General features: G+C 47.1%; 1 protein-coding gene across 1 annotated transcript in view; it reads right to left on the bottom strand.

Moving 5' to 3' along the window:
* PLXNA2 (plexin A2) overlaps positions 1 to 24,686 on the bottom strand; it is a 561,219-nt gene that overhangs the window by 218,350 nt on the left and 318,183 nt on the right. Inside the window, exon 5 of the mRNA XM_078644504.1 lies at positions 810 to 910. Within this exon, the coding sequence (XP_078500630.1) occupies positions 810 to 910 (101 nt within the window). The remainder of the gene's footprint in view (positions 1 to 809; positions 911 to 24,686) is intronic.

Here is a 24,686-nt window from a genome sequence, read left to right as displayed (position 1 = left end):
TACTCACAATTCAATACCCCATCAGAGGTAGCAAGCGGTATATAAATGCAAACCTTTTTCCCTCTTCTATCCCGCCACTATCCTTCTCAAATAACTAACTAACATATCCACCACTCAAATTACTTTCATATTTCACTATAGTAATTTCACCACTAATTCTTTATGGGTTTCAGAGCAGTGTGTTGCTCGCCAAAAAAGTGCTTCAACGCCTCAATAGGGGGTAGTCGGTGCTATAGAAATGCAATTACAATGCAATACAATACTATTTCACCATGCTAACCCATAGTCACAGAAATGCCCTCTGCAAAAGCAGACGTGTGTACATATTGCAGCATTCACACTATTTTCAATGAACTCATGCCAAACAAGACACGCCTGGTGTCAGCCATAACAGATTGTTTCTCTATTGATGGTAGGGATCTGGCCATGATTAAATCACATCCTACCCCGGACATCTCAACGAGGTACTCTTCGAAATGCCATGTCAATACCAATGCACACCAAGATGGCCGCTGCTCCAGAGAGCCACTTTCTGCATGCATCGCAAGGCTGATTCCCTGAGAGGTAAAAGATCACTGCAGAAAACTGCAACATGTTTCCAGAAAAGGTATCACCCAAAATGTTGAGAGTGCACCGTCTTTCTTGAAGGACTGCACAATGCTATGACCCCCCCCCAAAACATTTACTTTGAAACCTTTTGATCCCTTCCTCTGAGCCTTCCTGGGCCCACTTGTAACCAGAGACCCCCAGGGACCTTATGCACTGAATGATGAAAGTCAGCGACAAGGAAAAGAAGACGGTGAACTTACATGTTATGAAGGACGCACCAGCCGCAGTGGGGGTCTCCAGAGCTCAGGCATTCCCCGCATGTGGAGTACTGCTCGCAGGACTCTACCGGCACCCTGTACACCTATGGGTGAAAAGAGAAAGAGAAGAACAATGTCAGTACGGCCATATTTAAAGAAAGAATCTACAGACCAATATCAGTGCAGTACACACACGCGTCAAAATAGAGGCTACTGAATTAGGACACAGAAGGGCTATTTAAGCAACAGGAACACACGATGAAGATGGAGCTGATGGATTAAGCCTGTTGTGGTGTCAAAGACATAATGCAAGGCTACAGACAGGGAAGGCAGGCAGAAGGCGCCAAGAACTGCAGATGCCCACATCCCTGGTTTCCAAATACTGAGTGTGGTCCATGATTAGGTTGTTGTTAGCATCACACAAGTCAGGGGGGCAGGGATAATGTACAATAGACCACTGCGGCTTTCCTACAGACTTGGCTATAGCCATCTGCTGATGTGGTACCTCGGGTCCTGCATGGGTTCACCTCAATACATCGTGTAGATTCCTGAGGATGAATCGCTGTGAATCTCATGACCGCCCCTCAACTCAGGCAGAGAAAAAGGTAACGTGTTGTCACAGGAAAGTGTGCTGACGCTGGATGATCGACTCTTGGGGATCGCAGCAAATGAAGTATGTTATGACTGATCGCAAGGAAAATAATGTCCCTGTGCCCATAAACGGAACACAGAGGCTTATCCTGGCCTCATAGGACTGGTTACACAGAAAGAGATGGGTGTGTGGGCTGGAGTAAGTGAAAGGGAAAAGAAAAGGTCCCTACCATGGGCTACCAACACTTCAGAAAAATCATGCATTTGCTGCACAGATCTGAATGCAGCCTGCAGATCACAAGCTCGATTCCCGTACAGGGTTGACCCAAACATTTATCTTTAGGCATACACGTGGAGTTGCAACTTAAGATGCACAGGGTGACAGTCACATCCAAGAACCCATTGCCTCTCAAAAGCAGCCTTCTCTATATATCATTGCCCCAGAGATCACTTGTTTCTAACAACATGGCAATCTGACAGAAGAGTGAACGCTGGGTGCAGTCCAAGTGTGGTCAGACCCTCAACCTGGCTTATCAATACATCCCCACTTCCCAATTGGTTATCGTTTTCGTCCTCATCCATACACACCAAAAAATCGAATTATATTTCGAACTGATAGGAAATGTAACCAAACATGGTCTTGGGTGGCACCGGAAACCATTTTTTTTGCGGTTTCGTTGGAGATCTTGGTGACAAATGTTGTGAAGGAGTCTGGCCTGACAGGCCGAGAACTGGGAGCCAGGACGTGCGGCATTATCTCACATTCTGAGCCTCGCGAGGCTACACCTGTCGCTGAAATGTGCCCACTGCTCCCAGCAGGGGCGAGGGGAACAAAGGGGCCTGTCTGGAGGCGGCCTGCGCCGGGCGAGGGGAACACAGGCCTTTGTGTGCGCCGCGCACAGTTGGCCCGGCCCCGGGGCTCCGGTTCCAGGCTCCCAGGGCTGGGGCCCTCCACCGGTGCCAGGGCGGGGCACAGAGGCCGTCAGGTGGCCTCATGGATCACAAAGCCCTGTGTTTTCGCCGAGGGTCTGGGCATATGGCAGCGCTGTCACCGCTTCCTTTCATGCTCCACATTCCTGTCAGCTGCAGACCCCATAACTGTAGTCAGGTGTCAGTCAGAGCAGCAGATGCTCTGCCAGGGGGCACCGTGGGGGGCTGTGCCCCAACGCTGCCTGCTTTGAGACTGTATACTCCAGACAGCTGTCTGCAGAGGTCTGTTAAAGGAGAGGGGATGTGGCTGTGTGTACGGTGGGAGATATGCTAAGTGTGTCTGGCACAGCTGCCAGAGACGAGCCCACCCTCAGCTCCCATACCGCCCAGGACTGGGGCCAAAAAAACAGATATTAAGATTTAAAGCACACACTGCAACGAGGGAAGGGTCAACCCACTTTCACATGATAGTACATCCGCTGGACTTTGACTCCTACAAGTGGACTTCAAGTTCCGATGCTGATGGCAGGAATGTTACTTTTTCTAAAATTCACCCCCGACTAGTGTGGGTCCTTAGGCAGCTGTTCTCTGGGCAAACTGTCAGAAAGACGTCATTAGCTTTGCCTGGCCCGCTTTCCGAGACGAACAACATTTGAAATGCCAGTCTGGCGCCGTCAGTGACCCGGAGCGCATACCCAGCCATCGTTTGCGTGCCCTTCCTCAGCGTGCCGTGTCTGAAGCCCTGCCTAAGATGGCTGCCGGGGTGGCGAGGCTGTCCCCTGCAGCACTGCCTGACGCAAGGGGACTTTACAGCCTGCAGGGACAGGCACGAGACAGCGCAGAATCAATTTACCATCCAGATGTTAAAAGTGATCTCTGAGCAGGAATCATGAGAGGAAATGTGGCAGAGGGGCGCACCATGCATATATAAATGTTATGATACATATTCAGTCAACGCTGCTCCTATTCTTTCATTTGCAGACATTCATAAAAACAGCAGTATTTTACGTCTACTTTAGGCACACCACAAACGACAGTGACTCTTGACAAATAAATAGCAAATACCAATAACACCGACTCTATAATCCTCATGTTTTTGGAAGAATGAAGGTTTGTGTCAACCTCATTAAGATCACAACCCATGACCCACTGGCCACATTCATCTGGAATGTTTTTTTTCTAAACACTCTCCATTGATATCCCAATAAACAGAGACAACGGAGACAACTAAATCATAAACAATGCAAACGATCCCTCGTCCGATTGGGCAATTCACAGGATGAGTATGGGAGGTGCCATAAATTGTTTACTTATAGCTCCTAAATACTTTTCAGCTCCATCTGATCAAGTCCAAATGACTACTGGGTAATTTTATAATGACCGCAGTAGATCACTCACTGGGTGCATGTAGAGGAGACATCCACCGCTATTCTACAAGGTGAAGATTTTTACCTATTACTGATCCTGGCAAACCCAACCAGCAGCTCTTTCCTGAGTCTTATAGCCAACAATGTACCAAAAACACAGCTACCCCAATAACAGAAAGAAATCCGTGGAACCTTTCCCATTTTGTAATTGCTAAGGCATCCGCACCTGACCGCTCCTGACCCAGCAAACCCCCGCCACTGCACCACTGCACCAGGAGACCTGCCGGGCTGCTGGAGTTCATATAGAAAATCTATTTTTAATGGCTTGAGGGAGATTCAGGGAAGCTGTGAGGGGGGCCACCGAGTAATTTCATGTAATTAAAGCGATCTATCACTCAGTGAAGAGAAACAGCAACTTGATGACGTTTCCAATGAGATTCTTCGTTCCCAAAAACACAGCACAGGTTCCTCTTGGCGTAGCGGAACTAAGGGCGAAGGCGGGAAGCCTGAACGAACAAGAGACCTCAAGAGGGAAGGGAGCAGCAGGGTCACGCGGCAGAACTAAAGACTGATATCCTGAGACTGGGTTGAGAGTGACACGTAGGGGACTGTGTCAAAATGTCAACCCTGATGGAAAGGAGTAGAACAGCCAGCTGTAACCGACCAGATCCCTGTGGGACAGGCCGGGCCACGTTCTGGATGCCAGGCACCGCTATTGGATTGGAATTATAAACTGAAATCATGGGTTTATGTGCTTCCTTCTCCATGGTGAGGCGGTGTCAAACACTGGAGAAGGATCCGAGCAATGCCTTGCAAACTGTTTTCAGTTCAACTGCAGTAGACTGTGATAAGCCGAAATGAAATGGATTTTGGGCCTAAATGCCATATGTGAACTGTTTATCACCATAGAGAAAAGCTGTTGCTTAAAGCCCCTTGGCATTGAGGACAGGGCAAATGGCATGGGTTTCAACATGGCGCGATGTCACTGAGACACTATGTTTCATGAGCTAATTCATTCCATCAAAAACAGCATTTAGGTCCAATTGATGAAACTGAATTGGATTAAGGCTACAATCCCTGAATGTATTTGACCGGAAGTGGAAGAGCCAGAACTTTGAAAGGTGGTACCAACAGCAGCAGGATCACCTGAAGTGCGGACGTTGCGTTATTTTATATTTTCTAAACCATGCAAAGTGGCTTTGCGTGGCTTAGTAAACTTAAAAATGGATTTTTCAGCCAGGTTGTGCCACAAATTGACACAACCTCGACACAAAACCATAGTAAATCTGGGACTAAGGGTTTTAATTGGCAGAGATGACAAGTGTTCATTGATGGAAACCCAGCAGTCAGACACTTCTAAATGGTGTAGGGGAATCTCATTTTGGCTAGACTGGAGCACCGTTGATTTACTGCGGTGCCCTCCCTCTACCGAAATGTACATGGCCATCTTAGTCTCCCACTTTTTCCCGGCTGTTCATCAATCCTTACAAGTACTTCGGGCTGTTTTTAAATATGTTCTTTGATGCGCAACATTTTTCAAGTTGTCTACAACACTTTTCCTATGTAGAATTGTTGGGAAGAACATCTCAAGCCCATTTTTTGGTACATTTGTGGATTTTGCTTGATTGCCAAATTCTTACTCCTGATCCACTGAAATTCATATAAGTTGCCAAAACATTCAAGAGACAGTGGCATGACGTCAAACAGTCTTTCTACTTTGACAGAAGTCAATTTTGCTCAAAAGATAAAAGGTGATGAGCTTTTCACCCCAGTACTGCGCGTTAGTCTCGAGAGCTTCCAAACGCAACTCCTTCAGTAACATCTGACTTGTGTCGTAGGAGTAGGGTTTCCCTGGCATACACATACATCTGGCTGTGCTGTGCAGATACGTAACAGACAACCAGGTTTGTTGGCAACACAGACACTTCTTCAATAAGTACTTAAAATATTATCTTAACCACGAATGTATGACTGCGGCACAATGTTATAATAGACCAACCCCTACATAGACCTTGGACTCTAATCCAACAAAGACTGGTCATAAACAAAAATAATGCAAAATGTAACATCTAGACTAAATGTAGCATAGAATCAGACCCATTCGAATAGTGTAAAAGAGGATTGTGATGGGAGAAGTGCTTGTACCTGTCCGAGCAAAGCACGCTAACTCTGCATTGTGGCGCCAAAACCCCGCAGATTCATGACACGTTGGGGAAGAATCCAGTTTGCAGGGTTTCAATGATTTCCAACAAGAATGAAGCCATCTGCCTTCCCCTGCCGATGGCAGCGTCCCTTCCACAGGTTCAGTTGACCAAGGTAGACGTAAGAGATGACTGTAGGGCCTAGGTGGCACAGAACACGTCACTGCTTTGGAAGTTGACCCGGAGATGGAGCCTTGCCAATCCCACTGCAATGAAAGAGCTCGGACACTCCACATGGTCGGGTGCAAACTTTTGTTTTGCATCAGATCAGACTGTTATTATTTAATTGATCTTAATTAGAAAAGTTTATGCCGCAGACAGCAGTTCCCCGGGCAGCCCCTGCCAACCCTTGCTCAGTTCTGGCATGGCAGCCGGGCTCTTGGAGTCAGCCAGCTTCGCCTGTGAATGGCTTCCAGGTTTCCACGCAGACTTGGAGAGCGCTGAATGCAAGACGCATTCCATCGTCAATTCTTGGCCCCGCACTCCAGGAGGGGGCGGGGCCCCCCTGAACTTTAATCACACTGCATTATGTAAACAGGAAAAACCAAAAAACTGAAACGGGTGTTGGGCTCGAGTTCTAGAAAAACAACATATGGGGAGCGCGGCTGTCATTCCTTTGAGGGCTGAGGCGCCTCAGACTAAGGTCTGGTGGCATGAAAAACATGGAACACAAAGTCATGTTCGTAGAAATATTGATTTCTCGTGATGGAAGGCTTCAGTTCTTAGCGGAACCAGTTGTGCGACAGAAAACCAAAGGGCCTTGTCGCCACAAGACATCTGGCAATGCCATCAAAGCAGGGATGGCGACACTCTGGAATCGACTCAGACGGTAAGTCATGGCCCTAAGGGAGGCGGTGGTGGTGGTGGAGCCAAGTTTGTGCAGACGGCAGTCGAGGCAGTCAGAGCGCTGTGGTTCACCACTGATCCAGCTACTGGCAAAAGGTGGGACCAGCCTCTCTTTCGGACAGGCCGGGAATTATGGGAATGTAGCTCTACACGAGAGCCTCGCCAAACCACCAATGGGATACTTGGAAGATTGTGTCATACACCCACATTTAATGCATGTGAGCCCTTGCCAGACACACAGATTACACGCGAGTCAGTGTCCTATGCATCAAATACATGATATGGAATACACCAGCAAACATTCACATGGAACAGGCAGAAGGCCACCCAAAGGATATAGACCACATGCAAGACTAGTACGGGAGTCAATGCTATACACGTAGAATACATATATGCTCATTTTTACAGCAAAGACATAGGAGTCCATGTCATACATGGAGAATGAACATAAGTCTATGTCACAAATACAGAGAGAGAGAGAGAGACTCCAAGCTGTACTTCCAAATGGAACACATCAGAGTGCATACCAGAGAAAAAGCCTACATGTGAGGCTACAGGGGTGTACATACATATATATGTTAATTACACAGTGGAAGTCACCACTGTATAGCTAGTTAGGTCAGAATTTCTGTTGGAAGAATGGGTTTTTGTTTTGCTAAAAACGTTGGCGTAGTTTGACGAATCTTCACGAAAATCTCCAGTAAAAAAAGTTCATCCACCTCAGCTCCTTCCTGGAATCTTTCAGGATGATCTGTCAAGCAGGGACCTAAAAACGGGGGTGGGGAGGGGGGGGGACACATTTTCCCATGCTCATGACCAAAGGGATTTTTAAAAGTGATACAGAAAAAAGAACGGAACAGAAGTACACCAAATTTAGCAGAAAGCTGTACTCAGAAAGCATGGTTTGGGGGATTTGGTGTAAATCTGTTCTGCCGTTTTTGAGAAATTGAAACTCAAAATATAGTGATATCTGGACGGTTGGTTGGTCCAATACAGCGGGAGTGCCATAAATAAAAAGGAAATAGAGAGATTTGATTGGCCAAGAGGGCTATTTTTTTCCCAGTCGGCCATCTCCGTCCCACTGGAGACACAAATATATATATAACCGTATCCCAAACTTCTTTCTCCGGTTTCTGATCAAGACCGGGTGTGGTTGAAACACTTAGGGGCCTATTAGAATGGCCCTGCGGAGCTGAGACCTTCTGCCATAAGTGCGCCATTCCTGCCCGACGTATTAGGATGCACCCACTACACTGGCGGGTGCATCCAGGTAGTTTAACATTGCGGACGGTGCTGCTGGCTGCAGCACGGTCCGCAAAGTTAAACAACCATGTTTTGCATTGCGATGCACAATGTGGCAGGCACCACAGTGCCTGCCACCTTGAGCATGGCAATGTAGGTACCCCCCCAAGTGCAGCCTCCCACCCTCTGAGGACCTACAACGGGCCCCATAGCAGAACTCCGTATGCATTTCCATGGCAGCATCGCCGCCATGGAAAGGCCGGTATTTGCCTGCATCCTAATCTGGTGGACGGTGCCTGCTAGGCACTGCCACCATTTTGGGCGCCCTCTGCCGTCCGCCAGGAAATCGGGATGATTGCTGGTGGCGGACAGGCTTTACGTCCACTGCGGACGCATTCATGTTCCCACCGCCATCTCTAATCTGGCAGTGGGAAATATCCGTTTGATGGCGGGAGGACAGCCACCGCTGGCCCTGCGGTGGCTGTCCTTCCGTCATTATAATCAGCCCCTTTGTATTTTCTCTGCGTTACCGCCAAGTAAATATTTGCAAAAACAATCTATTGGTGTTGCTTATCTTTCTGAGATATGGAGAATTTGTGAACGGGGTTATGTCTGCCGTGAGAGCCTCGGTCCACAGGTTGGGCGTCTTTTGGCATCTCTTCGTTGATCTATCTATCTATCTATCTATCTATCTATCTATCTATCTATCTATCTATCTATCTATCTATCTATCTATCTATCTATCTATATATATATTTTTTTTTTTTACATACAGTAGGCTTTGGGTCATCCCATTGCTCTTTCTTTGGATGACTTTTTTGTCTATCTATTCCCTACTACTTACTTGGTGGCTTTCCTCCCTATTCTCTGTTTGTCCCAGCTCTGGATCATTTCTTTACTATATTCTGATTGGATGACTTGTGTGTTCCCACTGACTGCTTCAGGGAACTACTTTCTTCTTCTAGCTCTCCACGGGAGTGCATGTGTTTTTGGCTCTCCCCTAAGTGTGCTGTTTCGCCCCTCAAATTCTTCCACCATTCTTCCTGTTGCTTCTTCCCACCACAGCAGACATTCCAATGCTTCTCCTGCTGGCTTTTTTTTTTTTACAAATGTTTAATCCTCCTTCTTCCCTTCCATAGCTCCTCTGCCCACCACTGCAGCTCCTGCCTCGCTGATGCATTGACTCGCCCACCATCACTCCTCCATTTCTTAAATGCCCCTCCTCGTTGTGTTTTTTTAAAACTTTTTTTGTGCTTTTGCACACATTTTACTCATTTTTTATTAAATGTATTACTTGAAGATATGCATCTGCCATCTTGGAAAACAGTTAATAAAAAGAAAAAAAATAGCGGGGCATCATGCTGTATGTTCCCATGCGTAGGTGTGTATGTGTGCATATACATGACCATACTGTGTCACTGTTATGTCACAACACAAACCGAAGCCTGTGCGATGAAACAGGAGTTTGCATACACATCATCAACCGTTGTTAGGCAAGACAGCTTTGTTAAACAAATAGTTTTTCTTTTTAAAAAAGCATTGGCAAAGGCAATATGCCAGCATTGTTTTTAAGATGTGCAACTGATTGGCTTTGGCAATCCTTGTTGAGTTCTAGGACTTCTTTTTCATCATCAGACTTTTTAACCCAAAGAAAGAGAGAGTTATAAAAATAGAGAAAGAAGGGATAAAGGAGGTGAGAGAGCGCAAACTGACCTAAATGTATGAGTACATCACACTTACCTGTAGTAAGCACAAATCATGAGGAGAAATGCCATGAGTGCTAATAGTATCTGCAATTATATTCTAAATGTATAGCTAATGTAGAGATTTAAGTAGAAGTGGAACTAATACAGAAATGTGTGACATTATATGATTTTATTAGATGTGATTATTCCTGAATCCATTGTCGTGTAGCTGTTAAAATGTAAGATGGTAGGTGGTTAAACGCAGAATGTGGTAGGCCTCAGGGCCAGAGCTAAAAGGGAAGGTGTTTCTTTTCACGACATAGATTGTATTAATGTTTTGGTCATTGCATTAAATGGGCCATGATTTATAGAGATGTTTACTGAATAATAGAATAAGAGTATTTACATGCTTTAATTAATGAAGAAGTTGAATGCTATAATCATTATGAGAAATATAGTAGGCCTGAAATGTTTTAACATTGATTTACACGTACATGTCTGGGCCAAGAAATGTTGCAAGCCTTTTTGGAAGTCTATGAGAGTTGGGATCTTGGCTGCAGATGGCTGTCTGCAAGAGAAAAGGGGGAATCCAATTATAAATAATATGAATAGAGGTCTGTTCAGTAGACGGCCCAGACATGGAGGAGGGTTCCGGAATGTTTAAGGGGTATCAGCGGGCCGGAGAAGAGTCTGAGAAGCAAGGTCAACTCTAACGTATGAGGCCCAATACAAAGCATCATGGAAAAAGCCAGAAGCTACACCACGTGAGGGGCGTCTCAAATGTTGTTGACTGTTTTGTATTAGGGACAGCACCCCTGGGTGGAGTTAGAGCAGATACCTGAGGACCCTTTAGAGAGCGGATGGGTAGGCAGAGAGGGGTCATGACTGGAGAACTATAGGTTTTCACCAAGAGACTTAGAGTGAGTGACTTCCCTTGGGGGTCATTCACTGCTGACACCTTTGTTAGGTTGGGATTTGGTTAAGTAGGGATACCATCTAGAGCAGGGTAGGGACAGCCTAACCTGTGTGTTTTCCTCCAACTTAAATGAAGGAGAGATATGCGTCAATGCTGATAGCTTTATTATTTTTAGAACTTGTGTTAGTGATTTCCGTTGCTCGTCTGAGGGCTTTCCGAGAGCACATGTATGTAATTGGACCTGTGTATCTCGTGAATCTCATTTTGAGATGCCTGTATTTGCAGCTTATCATATCCTTACAATAAACTTTTGAAAGCTAGAAGTTGTTTGTGATCTTTGGGAGCAGAGTCCTTTATTGGGTGAACTAACTTGGAAATGGTTGTACTTTCTTCCTCAAAAGACAGGCAACAAAGGTTCAGTCGACCAGATCGAGGTTTAGATCAATAGATATAAGGTATCGATCAAAATCTCGCCCTTCCAGTTGGTAGCTATAGAGGATGGTTGCCTTCTTGAGGACGGCGACCTAGGCCAGGTTAGCTTACCCCAAGGCCCCTAGAGATCGATGATCGGAAGAACCGCCCGCGGAAGAAGATCCGGATGACGTGAGACAGAAAAAGCAGCAGTATCGGTCGAGAGTGAGTATAAAGGGTCATGCGTGTTAGATTGCGGTGTTTTGTATTGTATCTATGTTGTAATGTCTAGCGGAGTTGAATGTCTGTAGAGTGACTGTGGAACAGGTTGTGAGCGCGCGCAACCGGTGGAAATCTTAAGTTCAAGAGAGCTTAAGTGGTTCGGGTGTATCGGACACCCAGAGTAATTGTCAACTAGTGTGAAGGGGGTCATGAGGTACCATTGATCACCCGAAAGACCGAGATAGGGGGAACGTAAGAGTGAGTGCGTGAGTAACGGACGCTGGTCGGAAGTTACTGTGTGTGTAAGCAACCTATCAGAGAGACGATAGACATTTCGTCAGTTGAGTTGACAATTACATATAGACTGTGGACGTACAGTCGAGAGAAGTGACCGCTTGGTCGGAAGTAGTCATTTTTCGGTGTATGAATGGGACGCATGCAGAACCGGGAGACGAGTTGAGAAAGGAGGGGTGCTGCTGCGAAGCGGAGAAAAGTGACGTCAGAAAGGGTCGCGACGTGATTGGCCGACCGGAGAAAGACCGCGCTGCGATAGGCCAAGTTAGCAAAGCCGCGACAGGATTGGTGGATTGTCATCAGGAAGTAAACAGAGTAGCGAGGCTGGATATTGTGCGCATAATTATGAAGTGTTTTAAATGGCTGAGAGCGGTGTTTAAAAAAGAGAAGCGGGGATCGTATGAAGGGGAAGAAGCCCCGCCGGAGGGTACGCCGGCTCGTTACATGGCAGTGAATGTTGGGCTGCATACGATCCTTTGGATTTCAGAGTGGAGTAAGATTACGGAAGGAAATGAGGAACTGACGTTCCCGAAGTACGGGACGTTCAGATTAGAGGTGTTACATCGATTAAAATCAGTCATGACCTCAATGAGACCCTTGCCTAGACCGACCCAGTTTGAAGCTCTTGATGCATGGATTAGGGCAGCGCATGAAAAGAATATGAACAGACGACAAGAAAGGGTGAAACGATCGGTAAGGGCAGTGCAGGATGCCAGGTGGGATGCGGATGCTAAAAGATGGAGAGTGCATAACATGGAAGTAAATAAACTGTACCCAGTGTTAGAGGTGCCCGTAAATAAAAGCCCCCTAGAAGAAGATGATGAGAGCGAAACAGAGGATAGTCTGATAAACAGATTATTGACAGACAGGCCACCCCCGTATAATAGGGCAGGGGGAGAGGTCGAGCATAGTGAAAGAGAAAAGGGGGGCAATGCAGGAGAGCATGGACCGCTTCCCAGTTCAGAGTGGGATCCTGAGGCAAAGAAAGAGCTGTCCCAGCCTAGTCAGGTGCAACAGGTAGTCGGTAGGTTTGTGGTACAAAGAGCGCCGGAAACGAAGTGCGCCACATCCTACACATTACCAGATGCACTACAAGTACCTGTTACCATAGGTCCTATAATATCGATATATGACCAAGAAAGAGCAAGAGGGGAAGAACGGGTACGGAAGGACAGAGAAAGAGCAGGGACGGCAAGGAGGAACGATACGATTAATTCCCCAAGTCAGATGCCGATACCAAGAGAATGGAGCACTCCGGTGCACCCAGTAGGGGACCCAGGAGGGGATCCTGGGGGCCCTAGATGGCCAGTGGATCTGAGGGGATCTGGACGAAAATCCTTTCAAGAGCTAAATGAGTACATGAAGCAGTGGGATGAGGCAGTGGAGGCTCACAAGAGCATCATAGCTGCAGAAGCTGAAAGGGAAAGTCAGGACAGCAGAGCTCGGACTCACTGCGGGGCTGGGGAGAGCAGCCCGGAGTGGGACTGTAGAGAGAGAGATAGTAGGGGAGTCACCCATTGGGCCCGGAGTGGAGATAGAACAGACCTGGAAAACGGGGGCCCCGGGAGTGGAGGGGTGGCGCGCCCAATACTCAGTGAAGGGGAGAGGAGAGCACAAGAGTACAGAAACAGCTTTAAGTGTCCACACTGTGTGCCTGGCACCAGAGAACTGAATGGGAGTTGTGAGAGGTCGCACCATAGTCCCTGTGATGACGGAAATGAGCGCAGCCCAGGGAATATGGGGAACCAGGAAGGATCGTATCGGATACTGAGCGATACGAGGCAAAGGGAGAGTAGCGACCAGAGGGAAAATAACAGAGAGGTGTGCGGTGAGAGGAGAGAAGAAGAAGAGAGTGGGCAGAGCAAGAGTAGGGGTAACAGGCCCGTGTTCCATCACCTTCCAAGATCGGATGGCCGAGCATGGGACCTGGAGAGATGGGAGCAAGGGAGGGCACCCATTAACTCTCCCGAGCCCAAACGCAGAGCTCGAAGTTGGGATGGTAGGGAGACCAGTGAGCCCCCTTCGAAAGACATATTGCGAGCTGAGATAAAAGCCAAGAGACTTGATGTCGCCAGCTTAAGGTCAGACCTGGATGACATGGTAGATGGTACCCTGCCTTTAGAAAGAATGGAAATGTATGAGCAGGATGAAATACTGTATATGGCAAAGGACATCACTCGAAAGGCGAGAGCAGTCCATGAGAAATTAGTCGAACTAGCAGGCAAATATATGGTGGATCTGTCAAGAACCAAAGCATTACAGGGTAACCACAGGCTACATTACACAGATCGAGACCTAGATGAGAGGAGAACGATTGGGCTGAAAACGCACATAAGGGAACTGATCGCTGGAATAAGGACATGGAGGGCTCTAGATAAGTGGGAAGAGAGGTGGTCCAAGAAAGGGACCGGCAGGAGAAGCACGCTTGGTATGACACCAGGACTGCAGGGAATAGAAGCATACCCTTTGCGGGAAGTCGCAAATGGGAACTATGTGCATGTCCCTTGGAGTAGGGGAGATTTAGCTGCTTTTACCACCTCCTTCCCCAAATTGCGGGAAAACCCAGTGGAGTGGTACAAGCAAGTCGAGAGGTTTGTAAAAATCTCAAAGGTCCTATGGATAGATCTGAACACGCTGTTTGACATTGTAGTACCAGGAGATCTGTGGACAGCATGCAAGGTTAGCGCTGAGTGGCCCACAACGGAGCCAGAGAGAGATGCTAAGACTAATGGGCCGTCCGAGATTGTGATGGCAAAATTCGAGAGAGTGATGACTTGGCTGAAAGAGAAAGTGCCAATGCAAGACATAGATTGGGTCAGAATAGACCGAACCAGACAGGAACCCAAAGAGACAGTCCACGAATATTACGAGAGATTGCTGAAGGCGTTTAAACAGTATAGCGGCTTGGATGTAATGGATCCAAAGGACATAGGGCAATTTGTGTCCAAGTTCGTCCTGGGACTGAGACCGGATATTAGTTTAATGATTCAGCAACACTCGATTTGCTGGCAAAGTAAGCCCCTAGACGAAATACTGAGATATGCCAGGTACTGCTGTGATGAGATAGACTCCAAGGCTAAGAAACTAAAAGAAAAGTTGATGGTGGTACAGATGCAGGCAGCAGGGAAGGGGGGACAACAGCAACAGCAGCAAGGAACAGGTACAGGAGGAAAGAAGCAGTACAGTCAGAACAAGGGCAATGAAGAGAGTTCTACCTTTAGACCCAGAATAGACATAGCTGCCTTGAAGAAAACGACTAGGTGCCACCAGTGTAACGAGGTGGGGCATTGGAAACGCGAGTGTCCCTACAATGTAGAGATAGGAGAACAAGAGATAGAGGAGGAAGAGGTCCAGAGCGCGCCTACAAGAGGGGTGACGCCATACCAAGGAAAGGTGCTCAAAGGGGGGGGGCTCCTCCCCGAGCCCAGTTCCCGCAACCTCCTCGAGTAGGGACTGTGGGTAAGACCTATAGACAAATGCCCCTGTTTGTAGAAGGAGAAGAGTGCTATTATGTGGACCCATTAACCGGACAGAGAGTGGAAAGAGAAGACTGCACCCTCGGGGCAGCCTTAGAGGTGGACCAGAGGGGACCCTATGTGGAAGCAGAAGTAGCAGGGTGCCCTACGACATTTCTGGTGGACACAGGAGCCACTAGGTCCACGATCAGATCAGCTGCAGTTCCAGACCTGCCCATGTCTGGAGAGACCATACAAGTGGTAGGGGTCGCAAACAGGAGAATAACCAGCCAATTGACAGAACCGGTACAGGTGAAAATAGGGAAGTACAGCGATGAGCACCAATTTGTGGTTTGCGATTCAAGTCCTGTGTGTCTGCTAGGGAGAGACCTGTTGTGTAAATTGAATTGTACAATATACTGTACACCTCAGGGAGTGGAGGTATTGACCAATGATGATGACGCAGACTTCAAAGTTGCAAACTCAAGAATATGCGTGGAGCTGTACCCTACTTTGACAGTAGATGAGCTCCCCTGGGACTTGAGAGAGACAGTGGCACAAGAAGTATGGGATTTCACTGGGGAAGAGATAGGATTGGTCAAAGGGGTGGACCCAGTGAAAATTGTAGTGAAACCGCATGCTGAGTTCCCAAGAACACCCCAATATAAATTGACTCCAGAAACGATTGCAGGCATAAAACCCGTGATCGAGTCCATGATTAAACAGGGAATACTGAAAGAAATCGTGGGTAGTCCATGCAACTCCCCGATTATGGGTCTGCAGAAACCAAATGGGAAATTTCGGATAGTGCAGGACCTTCGAAAGATTAATAACATAGTCGTTTCGTGTTGTCCAGTGGTACCGAATCCATCAGTGATACTGTTTCAGATTCCATTCCAAGCTGAGTGGTTCACTGTGATCGATCTTTGTCAGGCTTTCTTTTCGATCCCTCTGGACGAAGAAAGCCATTTTCTTTTCGCATTTAAGCTGGAAAATCGCGTCCTAACATGGTGTCGTATCCCTCAGGGGTATACAGAGAGCCCATCGATCTTTAACCAGCTTTTGAAGAAAAATCTTGAAAGTCTAGTGCTGCCCCAGAAGTCAGTTCTGGTCCAGTACATAGACGACCTCCTCGTGGCGTCAGAAACAGAAGAAGCTTGCAGGGAGGACTCCATTGCTTTGTTAAATCACCTAGCTGCCAATGGGCACAAGGTGTCCCCGGGAAAATTGCAGTACTGCCTGACAGAAGTGCAGTACTTAGGACACAGAATAGAGAAAGGCAAACGGAAGGTGTCACCAGACAGGATAGAGGCGATCATGAAAATGAATGCGCCTAAGACACAGAGAGAGGTCAGGATGTTCCTAGGGATGGTGGGTTATTGCCGACAGTGGATCGCGAACTTTTCACTGAAAGCAAAACCCTTGCAAAAACTGACGCACAAGGAGGTGAGCGATCCGGTACCATGGGACAAAGACTGTTTGATGGCATTCTTACAGCTGCGAGAGGACCTGTGTCGTGCTCCGGCATTGGGAATGCCTGATTACAATAAACCATTTTTTCTTTACTGTTGTGAGAGAGAAGGTTGCGCGTTGTCTGTGTTAGTCCAAATCCATGGGAATGCCCGTAGACCAGTTGCTTATTTCTCGGCTACATTAGACCCAGTAGCCGCAGCGTTGCCCGGATGTCTCAAATCCGTTGCTGCAACGGGTGTCAGCATTGAGAGATGTGAAAATATCGTCATGGGGCACCCGTTAGAGGTGTGCGTGCCCCATTCTGTTGAACTGTTGATGACCAGGACCAAAACACAGCATCTGACCAACAGCAGGCTCACGCGCTATGAGCAAGTTATTCTTGCTGCAGAGAATGTGACCCTCAAGAGATGCTCTGTTTTGAACCCTGCCACCTTGATGCCACTTCCAAATGATATCGAGGATGATGATGAATGTACAGACCATGACTGCCTCGATGTGACTGAACTATGCACCAAACCCAGACCCGACATCGTAGATGAGCCACTGACCGACCCAGACGAAATTTTCTTTGTCGATGGCTCATGTGTAAGAGACGAAGTTGGGCAGTTGAGAGCAGCTTATGCTGTTTGTACAATTGCTGGAGTTGTGGAAGCTGGGTGCCTGGAAGGAGTACACTCCGCTCAGGTAGCCGAGATTATTGCCCTGACACGTGCTTGCTTGGCAAGCAATCAAATTCGAGTCACCATATACACCGACAGCCAATATGGTTATGGGGTAGTTCATGATTACGGGCAGTTATGGTCTCAAAGAGGGTTCATGACCTCTTCAGGCTCTCCCATTCGCAATGGAAAGTTTGTGCGCCTGTTGTTAGAGGCGTTGCAATGCCCAGCAGGTATCGCAGTTGTAAAGTGCACCGCACATACCAGAAATGAGGACTTCGTCTCGAAAGGCAATAGATATGCTGATGAAGTTGCGCGGTATTGCGCGGAGCAAGGGTACTCTTTCACAGAGGTGGAAGTGGGCGGAATAAATGTAAGAACTGAATTAGCCATGATATTGGAAACTGTTGATACTTGGGATGAACTGTCAAACATGCAAGAAAATGCTCCTGATATTGAAAAGGAAACATGGGAAAAGGCAGGATGTGTAATGGGTGAGTCCCATTTTTGGGTCTCAGCAGACGGCAGAGCAGTGTTGCCCAATGAGATGGTGAGTCCAATGGCCAGACTCATACATGGTCCCGTACACTTAGGGAGAGATGCTATGCTGAGAGTGTTTAGACAGACTTGGTACAATCCTAAGTTTAGAATAGCAGCAGAAGCAGTGTGCCAGCGTTGTGTGACCTGTCAGCAGCTGAACGTAGGAAAAAGAACACCAGTTACACTGAGTCACATAGGAAGGTCTGGAGGTCCATTCAACCGAATGCAGATAGATTTCATTGAAATGCCAAGGTGCAACCGCCTCCGCTATGTCCTGGTGGTTGTTTGTGTGTTCTCCAGATGGGTTGAGGCATACCCTACACGTAGGTGCGACACCCTCACAGTGGCCAAGTTACTGCTTAGGGAACTCATTCCGCGCTTCGGGGTGCCGGCCTTTTTGGAATCAGATAGGGGAACGCATTTTAACAGCGAGCTTGTGAAGATGATTTGTGCAGCTCTAAATATCGATCAGAAGTTGCATTGCAGTTACCGACCAGAAGCCTCAGGAATTGTGGAGCAGATCAATGGCACGATCAAGGCCAGAATAGCAAAAGTTTGCTCCTCAACGACCCTGAGTTGGCCTGACGCCCTGCCATTGGTCCTCATGAGCCTTCGTAGTACCCCAGACAGAAGAACAGGGTTGTCACCACATGAGGTGTTAATGGGGAGAGCAATGAGGCTGCCATCTGTCCCAACTGCTGCACTGTTAAATATCACAGATGATATGATCCTGGACTATTGTAAGGGGCTGTCTGACGCCATTCGTTCTGTGTCCCTTCAGGTGCAGGCTGCCGAGGTTCCATCGTGCCAGGGCCCGTGCCATGACCTGTATCCTGGGGACTGGGTCCTGGTGAAAAAACATGTGAGAAGAAGCTGCCTGGATGTTCGTTGGCGTGGGCCCTTCCAGATCATCCTGATCACGAACACGGCTGTGAAGGTGGGAGGCCTGCCCAATTGGATCCACGCGTCACATACGCGAAGGGTTCCAGCACCTCGGGAAGAAACAGCTCCTCTCTCGGATAGACGTCCAGAAGAGGACCGAGAAGCCATAGAGGGGGCTAGCCAAGCTGTAGAGGTGCCAGCGGAAGCAGGGAACGAGTCTGACCAAGCTGAGGACGGTCAGTACAACAGCGAAACGGAAGACGCTACAGAAGGAGAAAGTAGCTGGGAGTACGAGTCAGACACTGACAGGTCTGACAGAGAGCGAGAACAGACAAGAAGGAGAAGGAGTAGAAGGGCACGTGGAGAAGCTAATTGGCCGCAAAGAAGGAGCTCTAGCCTGAGGTCAACTCCAGAGGTAACCCTTCCTCCGATATCAGAAGACTCAGACCCGGAAGAAGGTGCTCAGGGCGCTGAAGCACCCGACCGAAGAAGGTCAAGAAGAGTGCGTGTGCCTAACAGAAGATACTCCACACCTGAGTGGACATATCTGGCGACAAATGTCTGTGAAACCGGAGACAGGGAGGATCCGAGCGGTGGTGGTGTCCAGTTCTGAGCCCATTGTCACCGTGGAAATACGACTGTTGGTACCCGGTGTCGAACAAGAAGGGTCACTAACATTCATGCTCCCCAGACCTCCCCGCCTCAGCAAGTTAAAACACATGTTTCTTTCAGAATTGCAATTCCCCGACTTTGGTACAACGATAACAGCACATGAAGAGCACAATCTTCGTTTGGAAATACTGAACTACGCTATTGAAGCTGCAAGCACAAACCTGATAGTAGACTGTTAAAGGACTTTGTAAATAAAGCGAGCAGGGAAAAAGAAGATTACCTAGCGCCCAGGAAGCAGAGAATATTAGGGAACTTCCCTTGAGTTGATGGAGAAGGGCTAGGGTTGTCTTTATTGAACTATTAAAGGACTTTTGCGAGGAAGGTTGTCAGCTTCCAGTTGTGTGAATTCTAAAGACAAAAAAGGATTAAAAAGAGACTGTAAAGGAACGAGAAGAAAAGAACTTTTGCCAAGATAAGAGAGAGCCATATTGTCTGACGAAATGGAAGCCGGCACCCAGAACCGCAGAGCTAAATGTATAATAGGTACACTAATAGTAGGAGTGATAATATTAATAGCTTTAGTGGTAACAATTTCTTATGTAAAGGGACATGAGGAAGAGGCAAAGGTAACTGATGTGAATTCTGTAGAAACGCTTACACCTACTGTTGCTGGTGAAAAAGGGGAAAACACTCAAGAGAAAGCGTTATTAGTTGCAGAAGCCCGCAGGTTACACGTAGATGAGTCCCAAGGAGACTTTAGGTCAAATGCTTATGCTAAACTCTTATATGAATACGTGGATGCCATGGAGGTTAAGGATTGTTACGTCTGCATGCAGTTGCCGGCGTCTGTAGATGAGGGCATTCGATATCATCACCTCCCGCTGACATATGGCATTACATGTAGCTTATTGCTTAGTATATTTTATGAGAGAGATAGTTTTGAATACTATTTCTCCAATTATGATTCAGTGTTGCCAGAAGTCCCAAATTATAAGCAGATGAACAAATGGGACTACTGGAAGAGTGAAGACAGATTGGCCAAGTTCTTCATTCCTTGGATTACCTTAGATACTTCACATGCCCGTAGAAATAACCTGACATGCAAGGTGTCAGAGGTCGAGAAGAAGTTCATAGGGCAGGTGGATGATCGTTACAGGAGACAAAAGATTTTGAAAAAATCAGGACAATGGAAAACAGATTGGACCGAGGAAGAGAAGGCACACAAGAAAAAAGGTAGTAGTGGTCCAATAGCTTTAGATAAGACGCAGAGAGGAAAGCTATGTCTTCACCGAGCCAAAACGTATTATGAAAATGTATACGTGGGAGAAGTCGACTGTGAACATGCTTTCAATATAGAGTACTATACTAAAGATTTCCTGAAGGGAATGCAAGTGATTCCAAATGTGTATTTTGTATGTGGAAGAAATGCCTACGTGAGACTACCTGACAATTGGTATGGATCATGTTACCTAGCAATTGTCTTCCCCAAAATATATCATGCACAAGACTTAGTGATCATAGAGGGCAAGACATCATCGAGGGGAAGGAGAGATGTAGGAGATGCAGAAATGGTTGGAGATGTCTTTGGAGCTATGTTCCCTCTTTTGGGTCTAATCCTTAATGATGTTAAAATTAGACGGCTGGCAACAGTAGTCGACAGGTTGTCTGCCAGCACTGCTCAGTCCTTAATGCTGGTAGAAGGAGAGATGCAATCGATAAGGGCTATGGTTCTTCAGAACCGTCTTGCGTTAGATGTCCTACTAGCAAAAGAGGGCGGAGTCTGTAAGGCTTTGAAGGTCCAGGAATGTTGCACTTACATTCCAGACAATTCAAAACCCCTTGAGAAGGTTATTAGGAACATAACTGATATTCACAAGGAGATCGAAGATTTGAGTAGAGAAAATGTCTGGGAAAAGGTGGGCCACGGAATGAGTGCAGTTGGAGGGTGGATTTCCACCTTAGGCAAAAGCTTTGTGTGGTATATACTAAACCCTGTCATCATAATATTGATCTGTGGGATCATATTGTGGGGATTGGTGAGGGTATTCAAATGGTACAGAGCAAGAAGGTCAGAAAGGGCCCAAAGAGAGCAGCTGCAGAGATTGGCTGCCATACAAGATAATCAGTACAGGAGTCTGAGGGCTCTGGAAGCGCAGAGACAAGTTATGCTACCAATAACTGCAGTTTAAAGTTAGTGATGACCCCGAGAGGTCATCAAAGGGGGGAACTGAGAGAGCGCAAACTGACCTAAATGTATGAGTACATCACACTTACCTGTAGTAAGCACAAATCATGAGGAGAAATGCCATGAGTGCTAATAGTATCTGCAATTATATTCTAAATGTATAGCTAATGTAGAGATTTAAGTAGAAGTGGAACTAATACAGAAATGTGTGACATTATATGATTTTATTAGATGTGATTATTCCTGAATCCATTGTCGTGTAGCTGTTAAAATGTAAGATGGTAGGTGGTTAAACGCAGAATGTGGTAGGCCTCAGGGCCAGAGCTAAAAGGGAAGGTGTTTCTTTTCACGACATAGATTGTATTAATGTTTTGGTCATTGCATTAAATGGGCCATGATTTATAGAGATGTTTACTGAATAATAGAATAAGAGTATTTACATGCTTTAATTAATGAAGAAGTTGAATGCTATAATCATTATGAGAAATATAGTAGGCCTGAAATGTTTTAACATTGATTTACACGTACATGTCTGGGCCAAGAAATGTTGCAAGCCTTTTTGGAAGTCTATGAGAGTTGGGATCTTGGCTGCAGATGGCTGTCTGCAAGAGAAAAGGGGGAATCCAATTATAAATAATATGAATAGAGGTCTGTTCAGTAGACGGCCCAGACATGGAGGAGGGTTCCGGAATGTTTAAGGGGTATCAGCGGGCCGGAGAAGAGTCTGAGAAGCAAGGTCAACTCTAACGTATGAGGCCCAATACAAAGCATCATGGAAAAAGCCAGAAGCTACACCACGTGAGGGGCGTCTCAAATGTTGTTGACTGTTTTGTATTAGGGACAGCACCCCTGGGTGGAGTTAGAGCAGATACCTGAGGACCCTTTAGAGAGCGGATGGGTAGGCAGAGAGGGGTCATGACTGGAGAACTATAGGTTTTCACCAAGAGACTTAGAGTGAGTGACTTCCCTTGGGGGTCATTCACTGCTGACACCTTTGTTAGGTTGGGATTTGGTTAAGTAGGGATACCATCTAGAGCAGGGTAGGGACAGCCTAACCTGTGTGTTTTCCTCCAACTTAAATGAAGGAGAGATATGCGTCAATGCTGATAGCTTTATTATTTTTAGAACTTGTGTTAGTGATTTCCGTTGCTCGTCTGAGGGCTTTCCGAGAGCACATGTATGTAATTGGACCTGTGTATCTCGTGAATCTCATTTTGAGATGCCTGTATTTGCAGCTTATCATATCCTTACAATAAACTTTTGAAAGCTAGAAGTTGTTTGTGATCTTTGGGAGCAGAGTCCTTTATTGGGTGAACTAACTTGGAAATGGTTGTACTTTCTTCCTCAAAAGACAGGCAACAAAGGTTCAGTCGACCAGATCGAGGTTTAGATCAATAGATATAAGGTATCGATCAAAATCTCGCCCTTCCAGTGGCTAGAAAAACATTGACGGGGGACAAAGGAAGAGTGAAATGAACCTTCAAGAGTGGGATAAAGAGACTAGAAGTATAGGGTTGTGGAAGAAAGATGTAGAATGAAAAAAAAGCAGCTTTGCTGGCATTCAGCACTGCTGACAGCAGGATCATGAGGAAAAAGTTGGGCACCTGCACTTATTTATTTATTTATATATTTAGGCCCTGATTATGATGTCGGTCGGAGTTGCCTCCGACTGGTATCATCTTGGATTGTGGACTGACCGACCTCTAGTCTGCGGTCCAGACCGCAATATTACAATGCGACCGCACAAGATGTGGGCACGTATTCCCATTTTTTGGAATTGGGAGATTCTGTTAATCCCTGCACCGCATCAAGCACATCAAGCTGCCTGCCACAAGGAACAGAGATTAACAGGGGGCACCTCGGCTCCCAACCAGAGGTTGTGAAGGAATTTAACCCTGCTGGCGGTCCCTAAAGTCACTTTCCGACAGACTTTCCATGTTGGAAAGGCATACATGGAAAGCCTGTCGCCAACCAACATCGTAATCCCGACGGCAGAAACGCCATCCTCAGGGATTACGGTGGGGCCTCCGACTGGCTGACGGGTTCCTTGAGCCCGTCAGAATCCAGCCGCTGTGACCATCCGGTTTCCCTTTCGACTGCCAGCATTGTAATGCAGCGGTCAAAAGTGAAACTGAAGATGTCGGTCGGAAAGCCTCCTAAGCCCGTAGTTATTTATAAACAAATAAAGCGTTGTGCCAGACACAATACAAAAATCCATCTCAGTACCGGCATCTTCCAGTGACTTAAGGGCTTTGAGTTAGTCCGACAGTGAGAGTGCGCTATAGCTGTTCTTCCCAGTTACTCGTTCAATAACCAAGATAATGAAGAGACATGTTGTGGCCTCGGATCATGTCGGTAATAATGAAATACTTTCCTGCCTGAGAAGAACAAACATATTCCAACAAATAATGGTAATATATGCATGCTTCCAAGAGTGCCCACATACATCGGTGCCTCGTGATTGGTGACGTCTGTATATACATGCGAAGGCACCATCTTTATTACCACATAATAACACCACCTACTGTTAATGCTTCCAAGCCCCAGGAATTCGGCAGTAAGTGCTTTCTAAATACTACCTAATAGTAATTATTAGGTTCTGTGTCTTTGGGGCCTGGGCTTCCAATCTCTTGGAGGCTCACTGAAATGCAGGGAGGTCAGCCCTTACAGCGGTTTAAGTTTCTCCCTAGTCCCTCTGAACTGATATTTCGAAGCAAAATAGCGCCCAATTGAAAGGGCCATGGCCAGGCTCGCCATCACGCGCCAGCCTCCTTGCCCCCCAAACAGAGAGCTCCTGTAAGGAGAGCTCTGGGGGTTCACCTCGTGCGCAGCCGAGGCACCGGCGGAAGCAGAGGCCTCCGCCATTAGCTGGGCCCAGCGTCCGTGGCTGGAGGCGGGGCACGCGGGCCCACGCGCGGGACTGAAGCACTCTGGGCCAGTAATGACAGCTCCCGACAGCTCGCCAGAGGATGCGAAGAGCGTCTTTAAAAGCTTCAAAGGCATGCCCCCTCGCCCCCTGAGACACTTTCTGGAAGGTTCCCCGCTGACAAGAAGCATAAGAGAAGCGCGAAGACGCACACCAGGGCACAAAATAACTCCTCCTCACCCATTCCACACAGTGTCTTTCTTCCTCTTGGAGGTGTGTGAAAATTGTGCACCGGCGGTGTTCAGCTCATGTAGCACCCATTTATTGCTATCTCCGACACAGCATTGAACAGCATCAAAGGGTAGAGGAAAACAGGCGCGAAGCACATTGTGAGCTGAATCACCTGTGGGCAGCTGGGGTGAAGCCATCTTGCACAATCAGCCTTATTCGCTCCAACACTAATGCTTGCTCGGGCAGGTGGAGCTGTTCCCACAATCGCTCAT

Source organism: Lissotriton helveticus, chromosome 5_1 (assembly GCF_964261635.1).
Source record: "Lissotriton helveticus chromosome 5_1, aLisHel1.1, whole genome shotgun sequence".
Classification (NCBI taxonomy): domain Eukaryota; kingdom Metazoa; phylum Chordata; class Amphibia; order Caudata; family Salamandridae; genus Lissotriton; species Lissotriton helveticus.
The sequence above is the reverse complement of the archived record's forward strand: the minus strand, read 5'-3'. Positions and strand labels throughout refer to the sequence as shown.